This window comes from Oncorhynchus tshawytscha, linkage group LG18, assembly GCF_018296145.1.
Source record: "Oncorhynchus tshawytscha isolate Ot180627B linkage group LG18, Otsh_v2.0, whole genome shotgun sequence".
NCBI classification, from domain to species: Eukaryota; Metazoa; Chordata; class Actinopteri; order Salmoniformes; family Salmonidae; genus Oncorhynchus; species Oncorhynchus tshawytscha.
Genome location: NC_056446.1, coordinates 19,990,937 through 20,011,672, shown reverse-complemented (window position 1 = coordinate 20,011,672; position 20,736 = coordinate 19,990,937). Strand labels below are relative to the sequence as shown.

The following is a 20,736-nucleotide window of genomic DNA, read 5'->3' as shown; positions in this document are numbered from 1 at the left end:
GCTGTATTAAGTACTGCAGTGCATCTCCTCCTCATGGACTGCACCAGATTTTCCAGTTCTTGCAGTGAGATGTTACCCCACTCTTCCACCAAGGCACCTGCAAGTTACCGGACATTTCTGGGGGGAATGGCCCTAGCCCTCACCCTCCGGTCCAACAGGTCCCAGACGTGCTCAATGGGATTGAGATCCGGGCTCATCGCTGGCTATGGCAGAACACTGACATTCCTGTCTTGCAGGAAATCATGCACAGAACGAGCAGTATGGCTGGTGTTATTGTCATGCTGGAGGGATGAGCCTTCAGGAAGGGTACCACATGAGGGAGAAGGATGTCTTCCCTGTAACGCACAGCATTGAGATTGCCTGCAGTGACAACAAGCTCAGTCCGATGATGTGACACACCGCCCCAGACCATGACGGACCCTCTACCTCCAAATCGATCCCGCACCAGAGTACAGGCATCGGTGTAACACTCATTCCTTCGACGATAAACGCAAATTTGACCATCACCCCGGGTGAGACAAAACCTTGACTCGTCAGTGAAGAGCACTTTTTGTCAGTCCTGTCTGGTCCAGCGACAGTGCGTTTGTGCCCATAGGCGACGTTGTTGCCGGTGATGTCTGGTGAGGACAGGCCTACAAGCCCTCAGTCCAGCCTCTCTCAGCCTATTGCGGACAGTCTGGGAACTGATGGAGGGATTGTGCGTTCCTGGTGTAACTCAGGCAGTTGTTGTTGCCATCCTGTACCTGTCCCGCAGGTGTGATGTTCGGATGTACCGATCCTGTGCAGGTGTTGTTACACACGTGGTCTGCCACTGGAGGACGATCAGCTGTCTGTCCTGTCTCCCTGTAGCGCTGTCTTAGGCATCTCACAGTACGGACATTGCAATTTATGGCCCTGGCTACATCTGCAGTCCTCATGCCTCCTTGCAGCATGCCTAAGGCACGTTCACGCAGATGAACAGGGACCCTGGGCATCTTTCTTTTGGTGTTTTTCAAAGTCAGTAGAAAGGCTTCTTTAGTATCCTAAGTTTTCATAACTGTGACCTCAATTGCCTACCGTCTGTAAGCTGTTAGTGTTCCACAGGTGCATGTTCATTGATTGTTTATGGTTCATTGAACAAGCATGGGAAACAGTGTTTAAACCCTTTACAATGAAGATCTGTGAAGTTATTTGAATTTTTACGAATTATCTTTGAAAGACAGGGTCCTGAAAAAGGGATGTTTCTTTTTTGCTGAGTTTATAAACAATGCTTTCATGGGTTCGGTTTAGCTGGAATCTGTTGTTTTCACAACTTCAAACTCTGCTTTAATTCCCCCATTGAGATCCCAAATGTGTGTTTCTGTTGATATGGTAATACTCCATGTTGGTTTATTTTACTGTAAGACTATACAAACACAGTCCATAGGAACATGACAAACACCTGAATCAATAAGAATGTATTACTAAGGTAGGATGATAGGCCCAGTGCTCACCATAGCATGGATGTAAGGTAGGATGGTAGGCCCCCTGCTCACCATGGCATGGATGTAAGGTAGAATGGTAGGCCCCCTGCTCATCATGGCATGGATGTATGGTAGAATGGTAGGCCCCCTGCTCACCATGGCATGGATGTAAGGTAGAATGGTAGGGCTCACCCCCTGCTCACCATGGCATGGATGTAAGGTAGGATTGTAGGCCCCCTGCTCACCATGGCATGGATGTAAGGTAGAATGGTAGGCCCCCTGCTCACCATGGCATGGATGTAAGGTAGAATGGTAGGCCCCCTGCTCACCATGGCATGGATGTAGAATGGCTCACCATGGCATGGATGATGGTAGGATGGTAGGCCCCCTGCTCACCATGGCATGGATGTAAGGTAGAATGGTAGGCCCCCTGCTCACCATGGCATGGATGTAAGGTAGGATGGTAGGCTCCCTGCTCACCATGGCATGGATGTATGGTAGGATGGTAGGCCCCCTGCTCACCATGGCATGGATGTATGGTAGGATGGTAGGCCCCCTAAGGTCTCTGACCTGAAATTGGCACACAATAAACAACAGGCAGAGGTAACTTCCACATTGAGGCCCCTTGCTAACCTCCACAGATGTGTGTACTTAGGTGTACTGAGCAGAGTCTGGAAGGTGGTGATGGGAAAAGAGGCAGGCAGCAGTGAACAGGGACATCCAATTCATGCTAAAGTGTCTAACAGAGAGACAGGAGATGCTTTGACATTAAAGTGATGAGTTGCTGTGTACAAGGACATTCAAGATATAAATTACATACAACTTCAGGTCTGCTTGGCATTTCTTGGTGACCTCACAGTCCCACCAAACAGGTTCAGGTCATTCAGACCATTCCTCTGTTTGCTAAAGGTTCTCCAAATGGTATTGTGTGAAGTTGTATTGGTTCTTCATTTAATTTTTATTTTATTTTTTACATTTTACCTTTATTTAACTGGGCAAGTCAGTTAAGAACAAATTCTTATTTACAATGACGGCGTACCAAAAGGCAAGAGGTCTTATAGGACAAAACACGACAAGAGAGACAATACAACACTACATAAAGAGAGACCTAAGACAACAACATGGCAAGGCAGCAACACATGACAACACATCATGGTAGCAACACAACATGACAACAACATAGTAGCAACACAACATGACAACAACATAGTAGCAACACAACATGGTAGCAGCACAAAACATGGTACAAACATTATTGGGCACAGACAACAGCACAAAAGGCAAGAAGGTAGAGACAACAATACATCACGCAAAGTAGCCACACCTGTCAGTAATAGTGTCCATGATTGAGTCTTTGAATGAAGAGATTGAGATAAAACTGTCCAGTTTGAGTGTTTGTTGCAGCTCGTTTCAGTCACTAACTGCAGCAAACTGAAAAGAGGAACGTCCCAGGGATGTGTGTGCTTTGGGGACCTTTAACAGAATGTGACTAGCAGAACGGGTGTTGTATGTGGAGTATGAGGGCTGCAGTAGATATCTCAGATAGGGGGGAGTGAGGCCTAAGCAGGTTTTTATAAATAAGCGTCAACCAGTGGGTCTTGCGACGGGTATACAGAGATGACCAGTTTACACAGGAGTATAGAGTTCAGTGATGTGACCTCTAAGGAGCATTGGTGGCAAATCTGATGGCCGAATGGTAAAGAACACCTAGCCGCTCGAGAGCACTCTTACCTGCCGATCTAAAATGATGTCTCCATAATCTATCATGTAGAGGTCGACCGATTATGATTTTTCACCGTCGATACCGATTATTGGAGGACCAAAAAACCGATCCCGATTAATTGGCCGATTTGTTTGATTTATTTTTATTAATGACAATTACAACAATACTGAATGAACACTTATTTTAACTTAATATAATACATCAATCAAATCAATTTAGCCTCAAGTAAATAATGAAACATGTTCAATTTGGTTTAAATAATGCAAAAACAAAGTGTTGGAGAAGAAAGTAAAAGTGCAATATGTGCCATGTAAAAAAGCTAACGTTTAAGTTCCTTGCTCAGAACATGAGAACATATGAAAGATGGTGGTTCCTTTTAACATGAGAATTCAATATAGGTTTAAGGTTGTAGTTAATATAGTATTTATAGGACAATTTCTCACTATACGATTTGTATTTCATATACATTTGACTATTGGATGTTCTTATAGGCACTTTAATATTGCCAGTGTAACAGTATAGCTTCCGTCCCTCTCCTCGCTCCTACCTGGGCTCGAACCAGGAACACATCGACAACAGCCACCCTCGAAGCAGCGTTACCCATGCAGAGCAAGGTGAACAACAACTCCAAGTCTCAGAGCGAGTGACGTTTGAAATGCTATTAGTGCGCTAACTAGCTAGCCATTTCACATCGGTTACACCAGCCTAATCTCGGGAGTTGATAGGCTTTAAGTCATAAACAGCGCAATGCTTGAAGCACAGCGAAGAGCTGCTGGCAAATACACGAAAGTGCTGTTTGAATGAATGCTTACGAGCCTGCTGCTGCCTACCATCGCTCAGTCAGACTGCTCTATCAATTATCAAATCATAGACTTAATTATAACATAATAACACACAGCAATACGAGCCTTTGGTCATTAATATGGTCGATTCCAGAAACTATCATTTTGAAAACAAAACGTTTATTATTATCCCATATGCCCTGACTCTGCGTGCAATGAACGCAAGAGAAGTGACACAATTTCACCTGGTTAATATTGCCTGCTAACCTGGATCTTTTTTGCTAAATATGCAGGTTTAAAAATATATACTTCTGTGTATTGATTTTAAGAAAGGCATTGGTGTTTATGGTTAGGTATACGTTGGAGCAACGACAGTCCTTTTTCGCGAATATGCACTGCATCGATTATATGCAATGCAGGACACGCTAGATAAACTAGTAATATCATCAACCATGTGTAGTTTATGTGATTATGATTGATTGATTGATTGTTTTTTATAAGATAAGTTTAATGCTAGCTAGCAACTTACCTTGGCTTCTTGCTGCATTCGCGTAACAGGCAGGCTCCTCGTGGAGTGTAATGTAAGGCAGGTGGTTAGAGCGTTGGACTAGTTAACCGTAAGGTTGCCAGATTGAATCCCCCAAGCTGACAAGGTAAAAATCTGTCATTCTTCCCCTGAACGAGGCAGTTAACCCACCGTTCCTAGGCCGTCATTGAAAATAAGAATGTGTTCTTAACTGACTTGCCTAGTTAAATAAAGGTGTATAAAAAAATAAATAAATAAAAGAAATCGGCCAAATTGGTGTCCCAAAATACCGATTTCCAAATCGGCCCTAATTAAATGGCCATTCCGATTAATCGGTCGACCTCTACTATCATGGGTAGGATAGTCATCTGAATCAGGGTTAATTTGGCAGCTGGGGTGAAAGAAGAGAGATTACAATAGAGGTAACCAAGTCGAGATATAACTTCAGCCTGCAGCTTTGATATGTGCTGAGAGAAGGACAGTGTACTGTTCTCTTGCATGTTTCTTTGCCTGTTTTCTTTACTTTTCTGCTTTGGTATAAATTAATCACAAAAGTCAAACATCTCGTGGTCACATTGATATTGCATGGCACAAACAAATGTGTGCAGCCATTCTAACATTTTCCATTTAACCCTTAAGCTAGACACAGAGTTAAATTAAATAGATCAAATGTGGTTACTCCCTGATGTTCTGTCCATATCCTGTGCCTTCGATAACTGAAAAAATAAACTGTGTAACCCATTTGTTTAGTTTTTCTCTAATCTGTTTATCATATGATAGAATTGGAATGCAATAGATAATTCATTTTTCCCCTCCTAAATTTCTCTCAATAACTTGCTTTGTGTGTAAAACCAGGGTCATTCAGCTGATGAAGTCCAGAGTGAATGGAAAATCTCACCAGAGAATGAGCACTAGAGAGCCTTCACTTTATAGCAGGGTTTCCCATACTCGGTCCTCCCCCCCCCCCCCAGGCGCACGTGGTTTTTGCCCTAATAACCAGCTCATCGTCAAGCTGTGATTATTTGAATCAGCTGTGTAGTGCTAGGGCAAAAACAAAACATGCACCCAGGGGAGTTTGGGGAACCCTGCTTTACAGTGTATACGCTCATATCACATATCATAGAATAGAGCAGAGGATCGTGTCTGTCTACCCAAACATGACGTGTCTCTTTGTCTTCTATTCATGGGTGTTTCAATGGACTTGTACACACAACAGTGGATCATGGTTTACAATCCGTGGGATCTATTTTATACAATAAGATAAACAGTTGTTAGTGCTACAGGTACATAACAGCATTCACATAAGCATTCAGACCCTTTGCTATGAGACTCAAAATTGAGCTCCGGTGCATCCTGCTTCCATTGATCATCCTTGAGAAGTTTCTACAACTTCATTGGAGTCCACTTGTGGTAAATTCAATTGATTGGACATGATTAGGAAAGGCACACGCCTGGTCTATATAAGGTCCCACAGTTGACAGTGCATGTCAAAGCAAAAACCAAGCCATGAGATTGAAGGAATTTCTGCAGCATTGAAGGTTCCCAAGAACACAGTGGCCTCCATCATTCTTAAATGGATGAAGTTTGGAACCACCAAGACTCTTTTTAGAGCTGGCCGCCTTGCCAAATTGAGCAATCGGGGGAGAAGGGCCTTGGTCAGGGAGGTGACTAAGAACCCAATGGTCACTCTGGCAGAGCTCTAGAGTTCCTCTGTGGAGATGGGAGAACTTTCCAGAAGGACAACCATCTCTGCAGCACTCTACCAATCAGGCCTTTATGGTAGAGTGACCAGACGGAAGCCACTCCTCAGTAAAAGGCACATGACAGCCTGCTTGGAGGTTGCCAAAAGGCACCCAAAGGACTCTCAGACCATGAGAAACACGATTCTCTGGTCTGATGAAACCAAGATTAAACTCTTTGGCCTGAATGCCAATCGTTACGTCGGGAGACAACCAGGCACTGCTTATCACCTGACCAATACCATCCCTAATGTGAAGTATTGTTTTGGAAGCATCATGCTGTGGGATGTTTTTCAGCGGCAGTGACTGGGAGACTAGTCAGGATCGAGGGAAAGATTAATAGAGCAAAGTACAGAGAGATCCTTGGTGAAAACGTGTTCCAGAGCACTTAGGACCTCAGGCTGGGGCGAAGCTTCACCTTTCAACAGGACAACGACCCGAAGCACACAGCCAAGACAAAGCAGGAGTGGCTTCGGGACAAGTCTCTGAATGTCCTTGAGTGGCCCAGCCAGAGCCCAGACTTGAACCCGATCAAACATCACTGGAGAGACTTGAAAATAGCTGTGCAGCGACGCTCCCCACCCAACCTGACAGCGCTTGACAGGATCTGCAGAGAAGAATGGGAGAAACTCCCCAAATACAGGTGTGCCAAGCTTGTAGCGTCGTACCCCAAAAGACTTGCGTCTGTAATTGCTGCCACTGGTTCAAGCCCAGTAAGGGAACAAGGACGTAGAGGAAGCAAAACTGTTAGCAGCACACTGACGTCAGTATTGACAGACAAATACATGTTTGTGAATAACAATGATCTATTGATCAGTATCAATGGAAAGCCTATTAAGGTTGCATGTGCAGACTTCCGGCAACAGCGAAGCTCCTACAAGAGCCTAACCTAGCGTCCTCGAACTTTAGAAAACCTTTAAGGCATTTTGACACAGTTTACCTGTTCATTTATAGTGAGTTGGAAGTTAAAACATCTATTTTTGCAAAGCCACAGACGAGGCATGGAAAAGTGCCCCCCTCTTACAGCCCTTTTCGGCCTCGACGGATGCTAGCTCGGAAGAAGCACCAGCATGGTTCAGAATGGAGATGGACAAGAGTATAACAAAAATCCAAGAGACACTTTCTGAACGCCTCATCATGATTGATGTGCTGGTCGATAAACTCCACGAAGACCAGAAAGTCACAAAGGTGAGTCACAAAGGTGAAAGTCACCAGGCTCCCATCCTGGACATCTGCGAGGACGTGGACCAGAAGTACAAGAAGTTAGGAGACACCATTTCTAAACTCAAGGAGAAATTTGATTATTACAAAAATGTACAAAAGCGCTCAAATTTGAGGCTGTGGAGGGAAGAGACACCATCTCTTTTCTACAGGAATTAATTCCCCAAATTCTGGATTTACCCTCTTCCGCGTACCCACTGGAAATCGAGAGGGCCCATCGCACGCTACGGAGGCGGCTGCCTGGCCAGGTTGCACCCAGGGCATTTGTCAATACATTTCTACGGTACCAGGGCGATGTCCGCATCCTCTCTGCTGTCCGAGCAAAGGGAGAGCTCAAGTACGGAGATGCCAGAATCATGATATTTCCTGATATTTCTCCCATACTACACAAGAGGAGGATGGCTTTCTCCCCACTGAAGAGGCTTCTGCGGCAGGCTGGCTTGGCATATGGCCTGCGCTACCCGGTGACTTTGTGGATCGAAACCAAGAATGATGAGTGCACATTTGACGCTGTGAAGACAGCTGAAACATACATGAGGAAAGAACTCCCTGACTTGTTCACTCCTACTACATCATGAGGAACTGTCTTTTGAACTTGGATTCAGTGTTGTTATCTACCCTTACCACCTGGGGGTGGCCCGTCACTAGTGAAACATGAGGATACCATGAAATGACTTATGTGATCGACTGGCTGGCAGGGTTGGCTGGCTAGATGGCTAGCTTGATGATGACTGGAGAGGTAACGTTGGATCATAGCTAATGTTGGCTGCGCTATTAAGCCAGCTCGCTAAGTTTACAAGGGTGTGACTATAGCTATAGCCACACTGTGCCAGATTGTTACATTTTTTCTGTATACTTTTATTTTACGCATAGAGGTCCAGTCAGGTTTGGTTGAATAGCTATGTGGCTTTTCACTGGGTTTCAAGCCTAACTATGTTGTTTATATTACTTCAGGGAATTTTAGCTACTAATGTTTGCTAGTTTGTTTATTGCTAGAGATGTATGCTAGCGTTAGTGATACTGAGGCAGGGATAAGCTGCACACCAGCTGGCACTAATATGTGACTGACCGCCTAATTGCCAGCTAGATGATAGCTTTAACATTGTGTATGTATGTACAGTACCAGTCAAAGGTTTGGACACACCTACTCATTCAAGGGTTTTTCTTTATTTTTACTATTTTCTACATTGTACAAGAATAGTGAAGACATCAAAATAATAAAATAACAGATGGAATTTTGTAGTAACCAAGTGTTAAAAACATTTAAATATATTTTAGATTCTTCAAAGTAGCCACCCTTTGCCTTGATGACAGCTTTGCATACTCTTGCTATTCTCTCAACCAGCTTCACCTGGAATTATTTTCCAATTGTCTTGAAGGAGTTCCCACATGCTGAGCACTTGTTGGCTGATTTTCCTTCACTGTGCGGTCTGACTCATCCAAACTATCTCAATTGGGTTGAGGTCGGGTGATTGTGGAGGCCACGTCATCTGATGCAGCACTCCATCTCTCTCCTTCTTGGTCAAATAGCCCTTACACAGCCTGGAGGTGTGTTTTGGGTCATTGTCCTGTTGAAAAACAAATGATAGTCCCACTAAGCGCAAACCAGATAGGATGGCGTAACACTGCAGAATGCTGTGGTAGCAATGCTGGTTAAGTATGCCTTAAATTCTAAATAAATCACTGACAGTGTCACCAGCAAAGCACCCCCACACCATGACACCTCCTCCTCCATGCTTCTCGGTGGGAACCACACATGCAGACATCATCCATTCACCTACTCTGCGTCTCACAAAGTCACGGCGGTTGTAACCAAAAATCTCAAATTTGGACTCATCAGACTAAAGGACAGATTTCCGCCGGTCTAATGTCCATTGCTCGTGTTTCGTGGCCCAAGCAAGTCTCTTCTTCTTATTGGTGTCCTTTAGTAGTGGTTTCTTTGCAGCAATTTGACCATGAAGGCCTGATTCCCACAGTCTCCTTGATGTAGAGATGTGTCTGTTACTTGAACCCCGTGAAGTATTTATTTGGGCTGCAATCTGAGGTGCAGTTAATTGCTGATTTCTAAGACTGGTATCTCTAATGAACTTATCCTCTGCAGCAGCTCTGGGTCTTCCTTAACTGTGGCGGTCCTCATGACAGACAGTTTCAGCTTGATAGTTTTTGCAACTGCACTTGAAGAAACTTTAAAAGTTCTTGAAATTTTCCACATTGATTGACCTTCATGTCTTAAAGTAATGATGGACTGTCATTTCTCTTTGCTTATTTGAGCTGTTCTTGCCAAAATGTGACCTCAGAATGATGGTGATTGTTTAACTAATTATCTCTATTTCATATTTGAAGGATGATAGTTCTCATCTGGTAAAGGTTTTCATTTATTCATCGTAGCTTGATAACTTTTTTTTCCTGTGGTGTTTGGGTGCGTTTGTGGTCAACACTTTTGTCACCTTGCGGCACAGATTTCAGGGTGCCTTGGGGAATGATGATTCGTTGACATTTGGGTGTGCCGGTAGGTGTTGCTAATGACCATGAATGAATCCTCTGGGGTTTCTTCCGTTTTGTTGTTGTTGACATGGTCATGTGGGGCTAAATAATCCCGTCATTATTGTTGATGACGTTTTCTGCTTTGATTGAAATTGTATTTTGTGACTCGACTGACAACATTTTCATATTACAGTGAACAGTCAATGCACTTTTATGTGCTAACTTGTACATATAATTTAGAATTTACCTAATTTGGGCGATGCTATGCATAGCAGATACATCTAGCTTAAAGACTAGTGTCTAGGGGTATGGGTTTTTAACTCCCTCAGTTGGGGAGGGGGATGGGTGGGTTTGTGGTAGGGTCAGGGTATTAGCCCACAAGATGTTGACTATATTATACTTTCATTTTGTACAAATTGTACATGCTCAACACAATTTTATTTGCATCTCTTTCCCTATTTCTTATATTCCCTATTTCTTACATTTATGATAACTAACATTAGGGGTACTAAATGCCCAGTCAAGCGCAAACGCATTCTGAATTATCTAAAGCAACATAAGGTTGATATAGCTCTTCTTCCGGAGACACGCCTGACTGACTGAGCATGATAAACTGAAAAGAGAGTGGGTGGGTCAAGTGTACTATTCATCTTTCATGTCTCGGGCAAGAGGGTTGGCCATTCTCATTAATAAGCAATGCCTCTTTCAGCTTCAATCTAAGATTAAAGACAAAGGAGGTAGGTTTGTGATCATTCAGGGTTTTATTAATACTGAGACCATTACCATTGTGAATGTGTATGGGCCTTGTAAAACGGGGGTGGGCACACTTTTGCATATGTTTTTGTCCTGCCCTGAACTAGGCAATTATTGGGAAGAATTATTCAGATCTTATCACAGGTCACTAATATGACTTTACCACTAGATCCTTCCCTTATTCTTCTTGGAGATGACTGTTCTACCAGTTAATATTGGTAGCAAAACCAGATTAATTAAATTGGCAGTCATTGCAGTCAATACATGCACAGTGTTTCTATGGAAGAGTGACACTCTGCCAAGCAAGCATATCAAATCAAATCAATTTTTATTTGTCACATGTGCCGAATACAACAGGTGTAGAGCTTAAAGTGAAATGTTTACTTACAAGCCCTTAACCAACACTGCTGTTTTAAGAAAAATACATGTAAAGTAAAAAATAAATGTAACAAATAAATAAGAGCAGCAGTAAAATAGAGAGTCAATACAGAGTCAATGTGCAGGGGCACCAGTTAGTCAAGGTAATTGAGGTAATATGTCTCATCGTTGTCAGTGAATAGGCCTACCACTGTTGTGTCATCAGCAAACTTAATGATGGTGTTGGAGTCATGCTTGGCCATGCAGTCATGAGTGAACAGGGAGTACAGAAGGGGACCAAGAATGTGTAGTTACCTACCCTTACCACCTGGGGGCGGCCAGTCAGTAAGTCCAGGATCCAGTTGCAGAGGGAGGTGTTTAGTCCCAGGGTCCTTAGCTTAGTGATGAGCTTTGAGGGCACTATGCTGTTGAACTTCCTGATAAACTCATTCACCATATCGGTATATGTGTCGATATTATTTTCTGAAGCTACTCTGAACATATTCCAGTCTGCGTGATCAAAACAATCTTGAAGCGTGGATTCTGATTGGTCAGACCAGCGTTGAATGGACCTCACCACGGGTGCTTCCTGTTTGAGTTTCTGCCTATAGGAGGGGAGGAGCAAGATGGCATTGTGGTCCGATTTGCCGAATGGAGGGCCTTATATGCATTCTGGAAGGTAGTATAGCAATGGTTGAGGGTTTTAGCAGCGCGAGTACAACAATCAATATGATGATAGAATTTCGGGAACCTCTTCCTTGCTTTGTTCAAATCCCCAGCTACAATAAATGCAGCCTCAGGATATGTGGTTTTCAGTGTGCATAAAGTCCAGTGAAGTTCTTTGTGGACCTCCGTGGTATCCGCTTGGGGGAGGGGGGTATAGACTGTTGTGGCTATTATTGACAAAAATGATTTTGGGAGATAGTACGGTCGCCATTTGATTGTGAGATATTCTAGGTTAGGTGAACAGAAGGACTTGAGTTCCTGTATGCTATCATAGTTACACCATAAGACGTTAATCATAAAACATACCTCCACCCTTCTGCTTCCCGGAGAGATGTTTGTTCCTGTCAGCGCGATGTACAGAGAGACTGGCTTTACAGAGTCAGACAGTATATCTCGAGAGAGCCATGTTTCCGTGAATCTGAGCATGTTACAATCCCTGATGTCTCTCTGAAAAGCAACTCTCGCCTTGAGCTCATCAATTTTATTATCCAGAGATTGGATATTAGCGAGTAAAATAAAATAGCTTATATTTTGGGTTCTAATGGGGGTACGACAGTTAAACTAAGATCATGAGGCATTTATAAGTTATATTCTTCAAAAATCAATATGTACATATCATTCATTTATACGTCAAAAAATGGACGTAGCAACTGCAGATTGCCCCTTTAAAATAATATTATATTATAGTATTATAATTAAACCAATTATGCCATAGGCCTAAGTATGTAAATTGACTAACCTGTAGGTACACCGTGTCATGTTGCATTTTACAACTTGTCATGTCTTCCTCTTGTCCTCTGTTTTCTCTGCAGGGATCATGTCAGCCATAGGAAATGGCTATGTTATATACATGACCATCAAACGCAAGACAAAGCTAAGGCCGCCTGAGCTCATGACAGTCAACTTAGCCATATTTGACTTTTGCATATCAGGTAAACCATTCCGCAGTCTCTTCATACAGTATGTCCGTGTACAGTGTGTTTCTGTACAGAACAGTGTATGGTGGATTAGTCCTGTGTAGTCTGTGTATTTCAATTCAGAACAGCATGTATATGAACAATGGTAGCGCTGCATTAACATTTGCTCATGTACTGTACATCCTGACACATGGGAATGGTTGTCATGGTTGGAAGAAGATGAAGTGGTGGAATATAATGAGTGAGTGAGTGAGTGAGTGAGTGAGTGAGTGAGTGAGTGAGTGAGTGAGTGAGTGAGTGAGTGAGTGAAAGAAAATCACTGAGTTGCTTTAAAGTCATAACTTTTTAGGCATGTTTGGTAACTCACCCTGAAATATGCTAAATTGTGGCTTAATCTGGAATTAGTCCTTTATCGCCATCGTTTGGATATTAGAGGAACACCATCACGTAAAAAGAACTCACCTCTAATATGACTCTACCTGGCATGTTGATCACAATATATCGATAGACCAGGCCTTTGATGTACAAGAGGTTTAGTTCCACTGCAAGCAGTCATCTCAGTTAAGAAATGTTGTTTTAAAAATCCCCTTTATCTGAGAATATCCTACTTTCTCAAAGAGTCCCTGTGACCCAGCCAGAAGCAGAATTCACAACAGTATGTCTCAGTCTCAGAACAATCTCTGGCCAGCTCTCTCTGTGTCTCATACAACCACGAGATGCTCACTTGTTTATCTGTTTATTTCTTGGTCTCTGGGCCAACTATGTCTCTCTGTATGAGACGCCTGCATTGCTCTCTAGGACTTGGGCCAACGTCCACAGCAGACAACAAGCATGATCTATTTGTGTCTGCCAGCTTTGCCTGCATCTTGGGAATGTCACTCAGATGTTGGAGGTCCAAATGAAAAGAGGGCCAGAATATTTCGTAGCCATTTTACCGTAATACTGTAGGAGTCATAAAGTGATAGAAAGAGTATTTTATTAACTACGGGGGTTGGTGGAGAGTGCAGTGTGTGTACGTCAACATGTATATAGAAACAGGGTCATAACTGTGCTCTCTGAACCTCTGTGGCATCAGACCGGTGAGGATGCCACTTTCTCCTCACACGATATAAACACCATTTATGATCACCTCTTCTGTCCCATGCTATGCCTCAGGATTGTAACTTTACTGCATCTGTTATCATTGTGAGTTTTGAAGAAACAGCACTTCTGTTATGTGAAGTAGATGAAGAGGATGGTTTTTCATTGGAATTCTCATGCATTTTAAGGCCTACATTACTATGTTACTGTACATGTATACTATATATTCTCATGTCTTTACAGCACACACGGATCATTTGAGGTGGTTAACAACTGTGTGTGTTTGGTCTTGAAGTCACAGGGAAGCCGTTCTTTGTGGCGTCCAGTTTCTCCCACCGCTGGCTGTTTGGCTGGGAGGGCTGTCGTTTCTATGGCTGGGCTGGCTTCTTCTTCGGTGTCGGCAGCCTCATCACCATGACCGTAGTCAGCCTAGACAGATACCTCAAGATCTGCCACCTCAGATACGGTACAGTGGGCTATGTTCTCAGTTTGTGTTTGGTTTACAGCAGGGGTGTCAAACTACATTTTGCCCCCCACGGGTCGCATTCGGTTTTCAATGGTGTCCGTAGGGCTGCACTGAAGATCACTTCAGTGCAGCAAAGAATTAGCAAAAGAATATCCTCTAACAAATAAATGACTAACTGTGAAATGCTTACTTATGGGTCCTTCCCAATAATGCAGAGAGAAAGAAAATATAGAAATGATAGAAAAGTAAAACATATAATAAAATAAGTAATAATAAGTACACAATGAGTAATGATAACATGGCTATGTACACAGGGTACCAGTACCGAGTCGAAGTGCAGGGGTACGGGGTGATTGAGGTAGATATGTACAAAAAAACTAGGAATAAAGTGACAGATCTTAAACAGTAGCAGCAGCGTATGTGATGGGTAAAAAAATGTGTGGTCAATGTAGATAGTCTGGATAGCTATTCGTTAACTCTTTACCTAACTACACTGAACAAAAATAAACATGCCACATACAACAATTTAGTTACAGTTCATATAAGGAAATCAGTCAATTGAACTAAATTCATTAGGCCCTAATCTATGGATTTCACATGACTGGGAATACAGATATGCATCTGTTGGTCACAGATACCTTTAAAAAAAAGCTAGGGGCGTGGATCAGAAAACCAGTCAGTATCTGGTGTGACCATTTGCCTCATGCAGCGAGACACATCTTCATTGCATAGAGTTGATTGTGGCCTGTGGAATGTTGTCCCACTCCTCTTCAATGGCTGTGCGAAGTTGCGGGTTATTGGCGGAAACTGGAACACGGTGTTGTGCATGTCGATCCAGAGCATCCCAAACAGGCTCAGTGGTGGACATGTCTGGTGTGTATGCAGGCCATGGAAGATCTGGGACATTTTCAGCTTCCATGAATTGTGTGCAGATCACATGACGTGATGGCGGATGAATGGCACGACAATGGGCCTCAGGATCTCGTGACTTAAAGCTCTCGACCCGCTCCACTACAGCCTTGTCGATGTGAATGGGTGCATGCTCAGCTCTCCGTTTCCTGTAGTCCACAATCAGCTCCTTTGTCTTGCTGACGTTGAGGGAGAGGTTGTTGTCCTGGCACCACACTGCCAGGTCTCTGACCTCCTCCTTATAGGCTGTCTTAGTGATGGTGTTGGAGTTGTGCTCTACAACGCAGTAGCGAGTTAACAGGGAATACAGGAAGGTGTCTAAGCATGCAACTCTGAAGGGCTCCCATGTTAAGGGTCAGCGTTGCAAATGTGTTGTTGCCTACCCTCACCACCTGGGGCCGTCCCGTCAGAAAGTCCAGGATCCAGTTGCAGAGGGAGGTGTTCAGTCCCAGGGTCCTTAGCTTACTGTTAGCTTGGAGGGCACTATGGTGTTGAACGCTGAGATGTAGTCAATTAACAGCGTTCTCACATAGTGGGAAAGGGCAGTGTGGAGTGCAATAGAGATTGTGTCATCTGTGGATCTGTTTGGGTGGTACAGTGTATCATCTAATTGTTTAAAAAAAATTGTAGATACTTCCTGACTGTCTAACTTTCAATTCAGTGATTATTAGCGAGCTAGACACAGTCAAGAAACGTTATGAATGTACTGTAGGTCCCTTATCATTTCTACACAGTTTTGATTTAGTAATTTTAAAGTATAAAAAAACTTTACAAGTTGTATTTGTTTTACTTAAACCACCCGGGAGCCGGATTGAACCCGGGGGGCGCATGTTTGACACCCCTGTTTACAGTAACACAAGACATTTATAAGAATGAATAATTAGCACTTTTTCATTAATAAGTTAATTGAAATTATGATCTGTGATATCTGGACACTTTATTATTATGATGAACCAATTCATTATCAATCATTCTGCCCATAATTGTACCCACAGGAACGTGGCTAAAGAGGCAACATGCTTTCCTGAGTATGGTGTTTGTGTGGCTGTATGCAGGCTTCTGGGCCACCATGCCCCTGGTGGGCTGGGGCAGCTATGCTCCCGAGCCCTTTGGCACTTCCTGCACTCTGGACTGGTGGCTGGCCCAGGCTTCCGTGGCGGGCCAGAGCTTCGTCATTGCAATCCTCTTCTTCTGTCTTATCTTCCCCACCGGCATCATCGTTTTCTCCTACGTCATGATCATCTTCAAGGTCAAGTCCTCAGCCAAGGAAATCTCCCACTTTGACACCAGGAACAAGAACAGCCATAATCTGGAGATGAAACTGACCAAGGTGTGTGTATGTGTGTGTCAGAGCCCTGAACAGACATGAATTTTAAGCCCGAGCCCTACCTATGCCTGCAACGTTCAGGCTCTACCCTACCCAGGCCCGATTGCTTCTGCCAAATTTAAGGCCCTGCCCGACACCCAAAATCAGAAATAACATCCTCCATTAGTAAATCAATTAGCTGCTCCTCTCTGTCTGTCACTTGCTTCCTGAGCGCTGCTCACTCTGCATGCTCTCTGCTCATGACGAATCTGAGTCTGTGAGTATCCATAGCAACGGCCCCACTTGGGCTCCTCTGCTCAATTATGAGACATGAGAGAGCAGTTTGCTGTTAGCAACTTTGTCACTCTAAACTCAAGGAACATTAATATTTTCTGTGAAATAATATCTCCTGTCTTATATTTGAAAAAGAACTTCTGACACAATGTTATGATCTTAGTTAGATATGACTGTACTGCTCAGCTTCAAAATGTTAGTAATCAATTTATGGATACCCAAGCCCTGCCTGTACCCTAGTTATTGAGGAATAAACAGGCCCTACCCGGCCCTAACCCGATGTATAATGTCAGGGCCCGTCGGGATCGAGTCGGTTAGCAGAGCTCTTGTGTGTGTGTGTGTGGGCGTGTGTGCACAGAACCTCACCTCAGAGATACTTTAACTATTGTGAGACTGACCAGTGATGTGGTTCTACTTGTGTCCTCCAGGTGGCGATGCTGATCTGCGCTGGTTTCTTGATAGCGTGGATCCCATATGCAGTGGTCTCAGTGGTGTCTGCGTTTGGCGAGCCCGACTCAGTGCCTATCTCGGTCTCAGTGATCCCCACTCTGCTTGCTAAGTCCTCTGCCATGTACAACCCCATCATCTACCAGGTCATCGACCTGAAACACTCCTGCGCTAAATCCTCCTGTTTTCAAGTTCTGAAGAAGCGCACACATTTTAAAAAGTCAAGGTATGGAGTAGTATTCATTTCATGGCTTTCTCTTCTACTTTCTATTCCCTTGGATTGACAGTTACAACTGTACCGACCTAGTTTAACATTTACCTTGTTTAATGGCTTGCAAGAGTTAAAACAATCATATTTCAACGTTTTCCCAAACAGCTTGCTAGATCTAGAGTTGAAGGTAGACTCAGCTAAATGACGTTGCCACGAGCAGCATCGCAGATACTAAGATGAGCAAGATGCAAGACTTTGCTCTCACACAGTCACACATAATATCTGCTCATGTGCACGGATTCGCCTCACGCTGTTCACAGCGTGGTAGTCAGGGCACCAAAACAGCTGAGAAGTTGAGCCTCATGCTTTAATGCTCTTAGTTGTTGTGGAAATTGACCCACGATGCTGTTTACTTTCTGCATGTAGGTCATATCACCGCTATACCTTAAAAACGGCATAGTTTTCAATGCAACATTTCTAACTTATGAAACTTTTCTCCCATTATATCTTCCACAGGTTTTACACAATTTCTGGCTCGCTTAAAGTCAGTCCGTCCAGTAATGAGGCTCACATTGAAATGTGAGAGAAAAACAGTGGTAATCTCCTATGATTTGACACCTGTCCAATCACAACCCTGCTATCATCTGTAAAGATATTGACCACCGCTCATCACCCAAACCTACTGTACGCTAACCAGCCCTGCTGTATCTATGTTCCTGCTCCAAACAGCTCTCTGTGCTCTCCTACCTCACGTCCCTCTGTTGTTTACAGCTCAAGGCTGTTGTCGAGATGTATTTTTACACTTTGTACAGATGGTGTATTGTGACACCTGTGACATGCATATTTAAACTTGAACCTTTATGTGCTCCTGAAAGATCTAAACTGTTGTTAAGAACGAGGTATGATATACAGATGTTGGATCTTAATTTGACCAGTTTTGTTGCAGGATTAAAATAATCCTGCAGCAGGAGGAGGATTATTTGATTATTCTCAAAAAAAGTTATAATTTCTAACAGGAAAATAGTTCTGATAGGCTACAGTAGGCTACAGTTTAGGTGTGAGATCTAGTGATAGAAAGAGAAACTGCAGGTTTTCAGGGACATTATGCTACGACTAGGACTCTTAAATGTTCTGTGGAGCAAAGTGATCAAATTAAGATACTATATCTGTACAGAGTGCTGGAGAGACTGTGGTGTTGATGTTGGAGTTAAGCGTTAATCACTGCTTCGGGCAGGTTTGACTGTAGCAGCACTTTTCATCAACGGTCAAAGTCATCATAGGATTCTTAGTGTCACTGGATACATGTTTAGAGACGTCATTGACATCACAAACTGCACACTCCACTGTGAGGTAGCCACCAGCGCATGTTAATTGGACCAAATATCAAGTCACAGCGCAACAATGTCTGTTAAGAGTAGTGGCTATGTGGTACAGCACTATGCTCCTGTCATCGTTATCCATTCTGTATTCGCAGATGTTAGCCTTTACGTCTCATATACAAGACATTAAGAACACCTTCCTAATACTGAGTTGCACCCTTCCTTTTACCCTCAGAACAGCCTCAATTTGTCGGGGCATGGCTTCGACAAGGTGTCAAAAGCGTTCGACAGGAATGCTGGCCCATGTTGACTCCATTGATTCCCAAAGTTGTGTCAAGTTGGCTGGATGTCCTTGACCATTTTTGTTACACACCGTAAAATGTTGAGTGTGAAAAATCAAGCAGCGATGCAATTCTTGACACAAACCTGTGCGCCTGGAACCTACTACCATACCCTGCTCAAAGGCACTTCAATATTTTGTCTTGCACTTTCACCCTCTAAATGACACACATACACAATCCATGTCTTAAGGCTTAAAAATCCTTCTTTAACCTAGATCCTCACCTTCATCTACAGGGATTGAAGTGGGTTTAACAGTTGACAGCTATAAGGGATCATAGCTTCCACCTGGATTCACCTGGTCAGTCTTTGGTCATGGAAAGAGCAGGTGTTCATAATGCTGTGTACACTCAGTTTATGTTGATTTGACAAGACACAATTTAATAAAAATCCACATGATCAGAAGGAATAAGACAACCATAAATGTGTTTTTTGCTTTTATACCTTTCAATTACTAAATTAATTAAAGTAATTCAATTAATGAAAGTATTTTGAGGTGCTATTAAGATCAAAGTCAGTTTTCAAAGTCAGTAACATGTTTTTTAAAGTATTTATACTGTGTGTGCTTGTGTATGGAGTCCAGGCTTTGAGTTATATGCAAGAAAACAATCTTTAGAAATACATAAACATTCAGTGCAAACAATTATCCTATTGGTTATTACAACTGTCATATTGTCTATTATTGTCTTTTAAATCTTTCATCTTTACTCTAACTGAGGGTGTCCGCATTCAACACACTGAAAAAACAAAAGAGGCCCTAGTCTCGTTGACCTCCTTAGAACAATAGGAAGGCAGAAGGATCAACACACCTGCACTCAGCCTAAGGTCCTAACATTGGCAAGAACAATCAACAATCTTTATTTGACAGGATTTATTCAAAATCATACAACAGGTGGGTCTAATCCTGAATGCTGATTGGAAAACCCCATTCCAGTTTGCGTCTATTCCACAAGTTACCACCGGCTAAATCTATGACGTTAAAATACCTATTTACTCTATTCCATCTGATGGTGCAATCCACTGTCTCATCAGCCCAGCCAGGCAATTTATAAACTTGATCTCCACTATAAAAAGCATCTAGACATTATCTCCTATTTCTTTTAGACTAACATTTAGTTTTCAACAGCAGAGATTTGTATAAACCTTGCTGTCTGTGTCTCTCCGACATTTACAACATTGCTTCAATATTCAAATTCGATCTCCAGCACATGTCGGGAGTTGGGACGAGACAGGCAGGCAACTTTCCTCAGCCAATCGAAATCATGAATCGGCATAATTTTTATGGATATATACAAAGAAATAACAATAGAAAACAGGTCAAACGAAACATTTGCAGTCTTTCTAGCTGCAGTTTGAAGTGATTCTGCTAGCTGTGTTGTTGGCTCGCTCCTCTGAACACCAGTTTCCAGATGAGAGAGCACATTTTCTATGCCAGGCGAAATCGCGCCTCATTAGCTCATTGTTATGGATGTATCCGATTAAATGTCTCTAGAAAACATAAAAAAGGCAAATGCAGCTACTGTTGTTATTCTAGCTGCACTGTTTGACGTGACTGTAAGTTAGCCATAGTTGGATATCTAGAAAGCAAGGGATGAGTACGTTGCCAGCCAGTATGGCAATGGAACATTTAGGACAAACGATTGGTTCGCATCCATAGATACAGAACAAAAAGACTGAACGAACTGGTCGCGTCTC

The 20,736-nt window shown here is 43.0% G+C and overlaps 1 protein-coding gene across 1 annotated transcript in view; it reads left to right on the top strand.

Annotated features, from left to right (window-relative positions):
* LOC112218090 (opsin-5-like) overlaps positions 1 to 20,154 on the top strand; it is a 32,147-nt gene extending 11,993 nt beyond the window's left edge. Inside the window, exons 2-6 of the mRNA XM_024378686.2 lie at positions 12,566 to 12,685; positions 14,046 to 14,216; positions 16,121 to 16,455; positions 17,154 to 17,398; positions 17,900 to 20,154. Coding sequence (XP_024234454.1) covers positions 12,566 to 12,685; positions 14,046 to 14,216; positions 16,121 to 16,455; positions 17,154 to 17,398; positions 17,900 to 17,966 — 938 coding nt within the window. The 3' untranslated portion in view covers positions 17,967 to 20,154. The remainder of the gene's footprint in view (positions 1 to 12,565; positions 12,686 to 14,045; positions 14,217 to 16,120; positions 16,456 to 17,153; positions 17,399 to 17,899) is intronic.
* Positions 20,155 to 20,736: the final 582 nt, after the last annotated feature.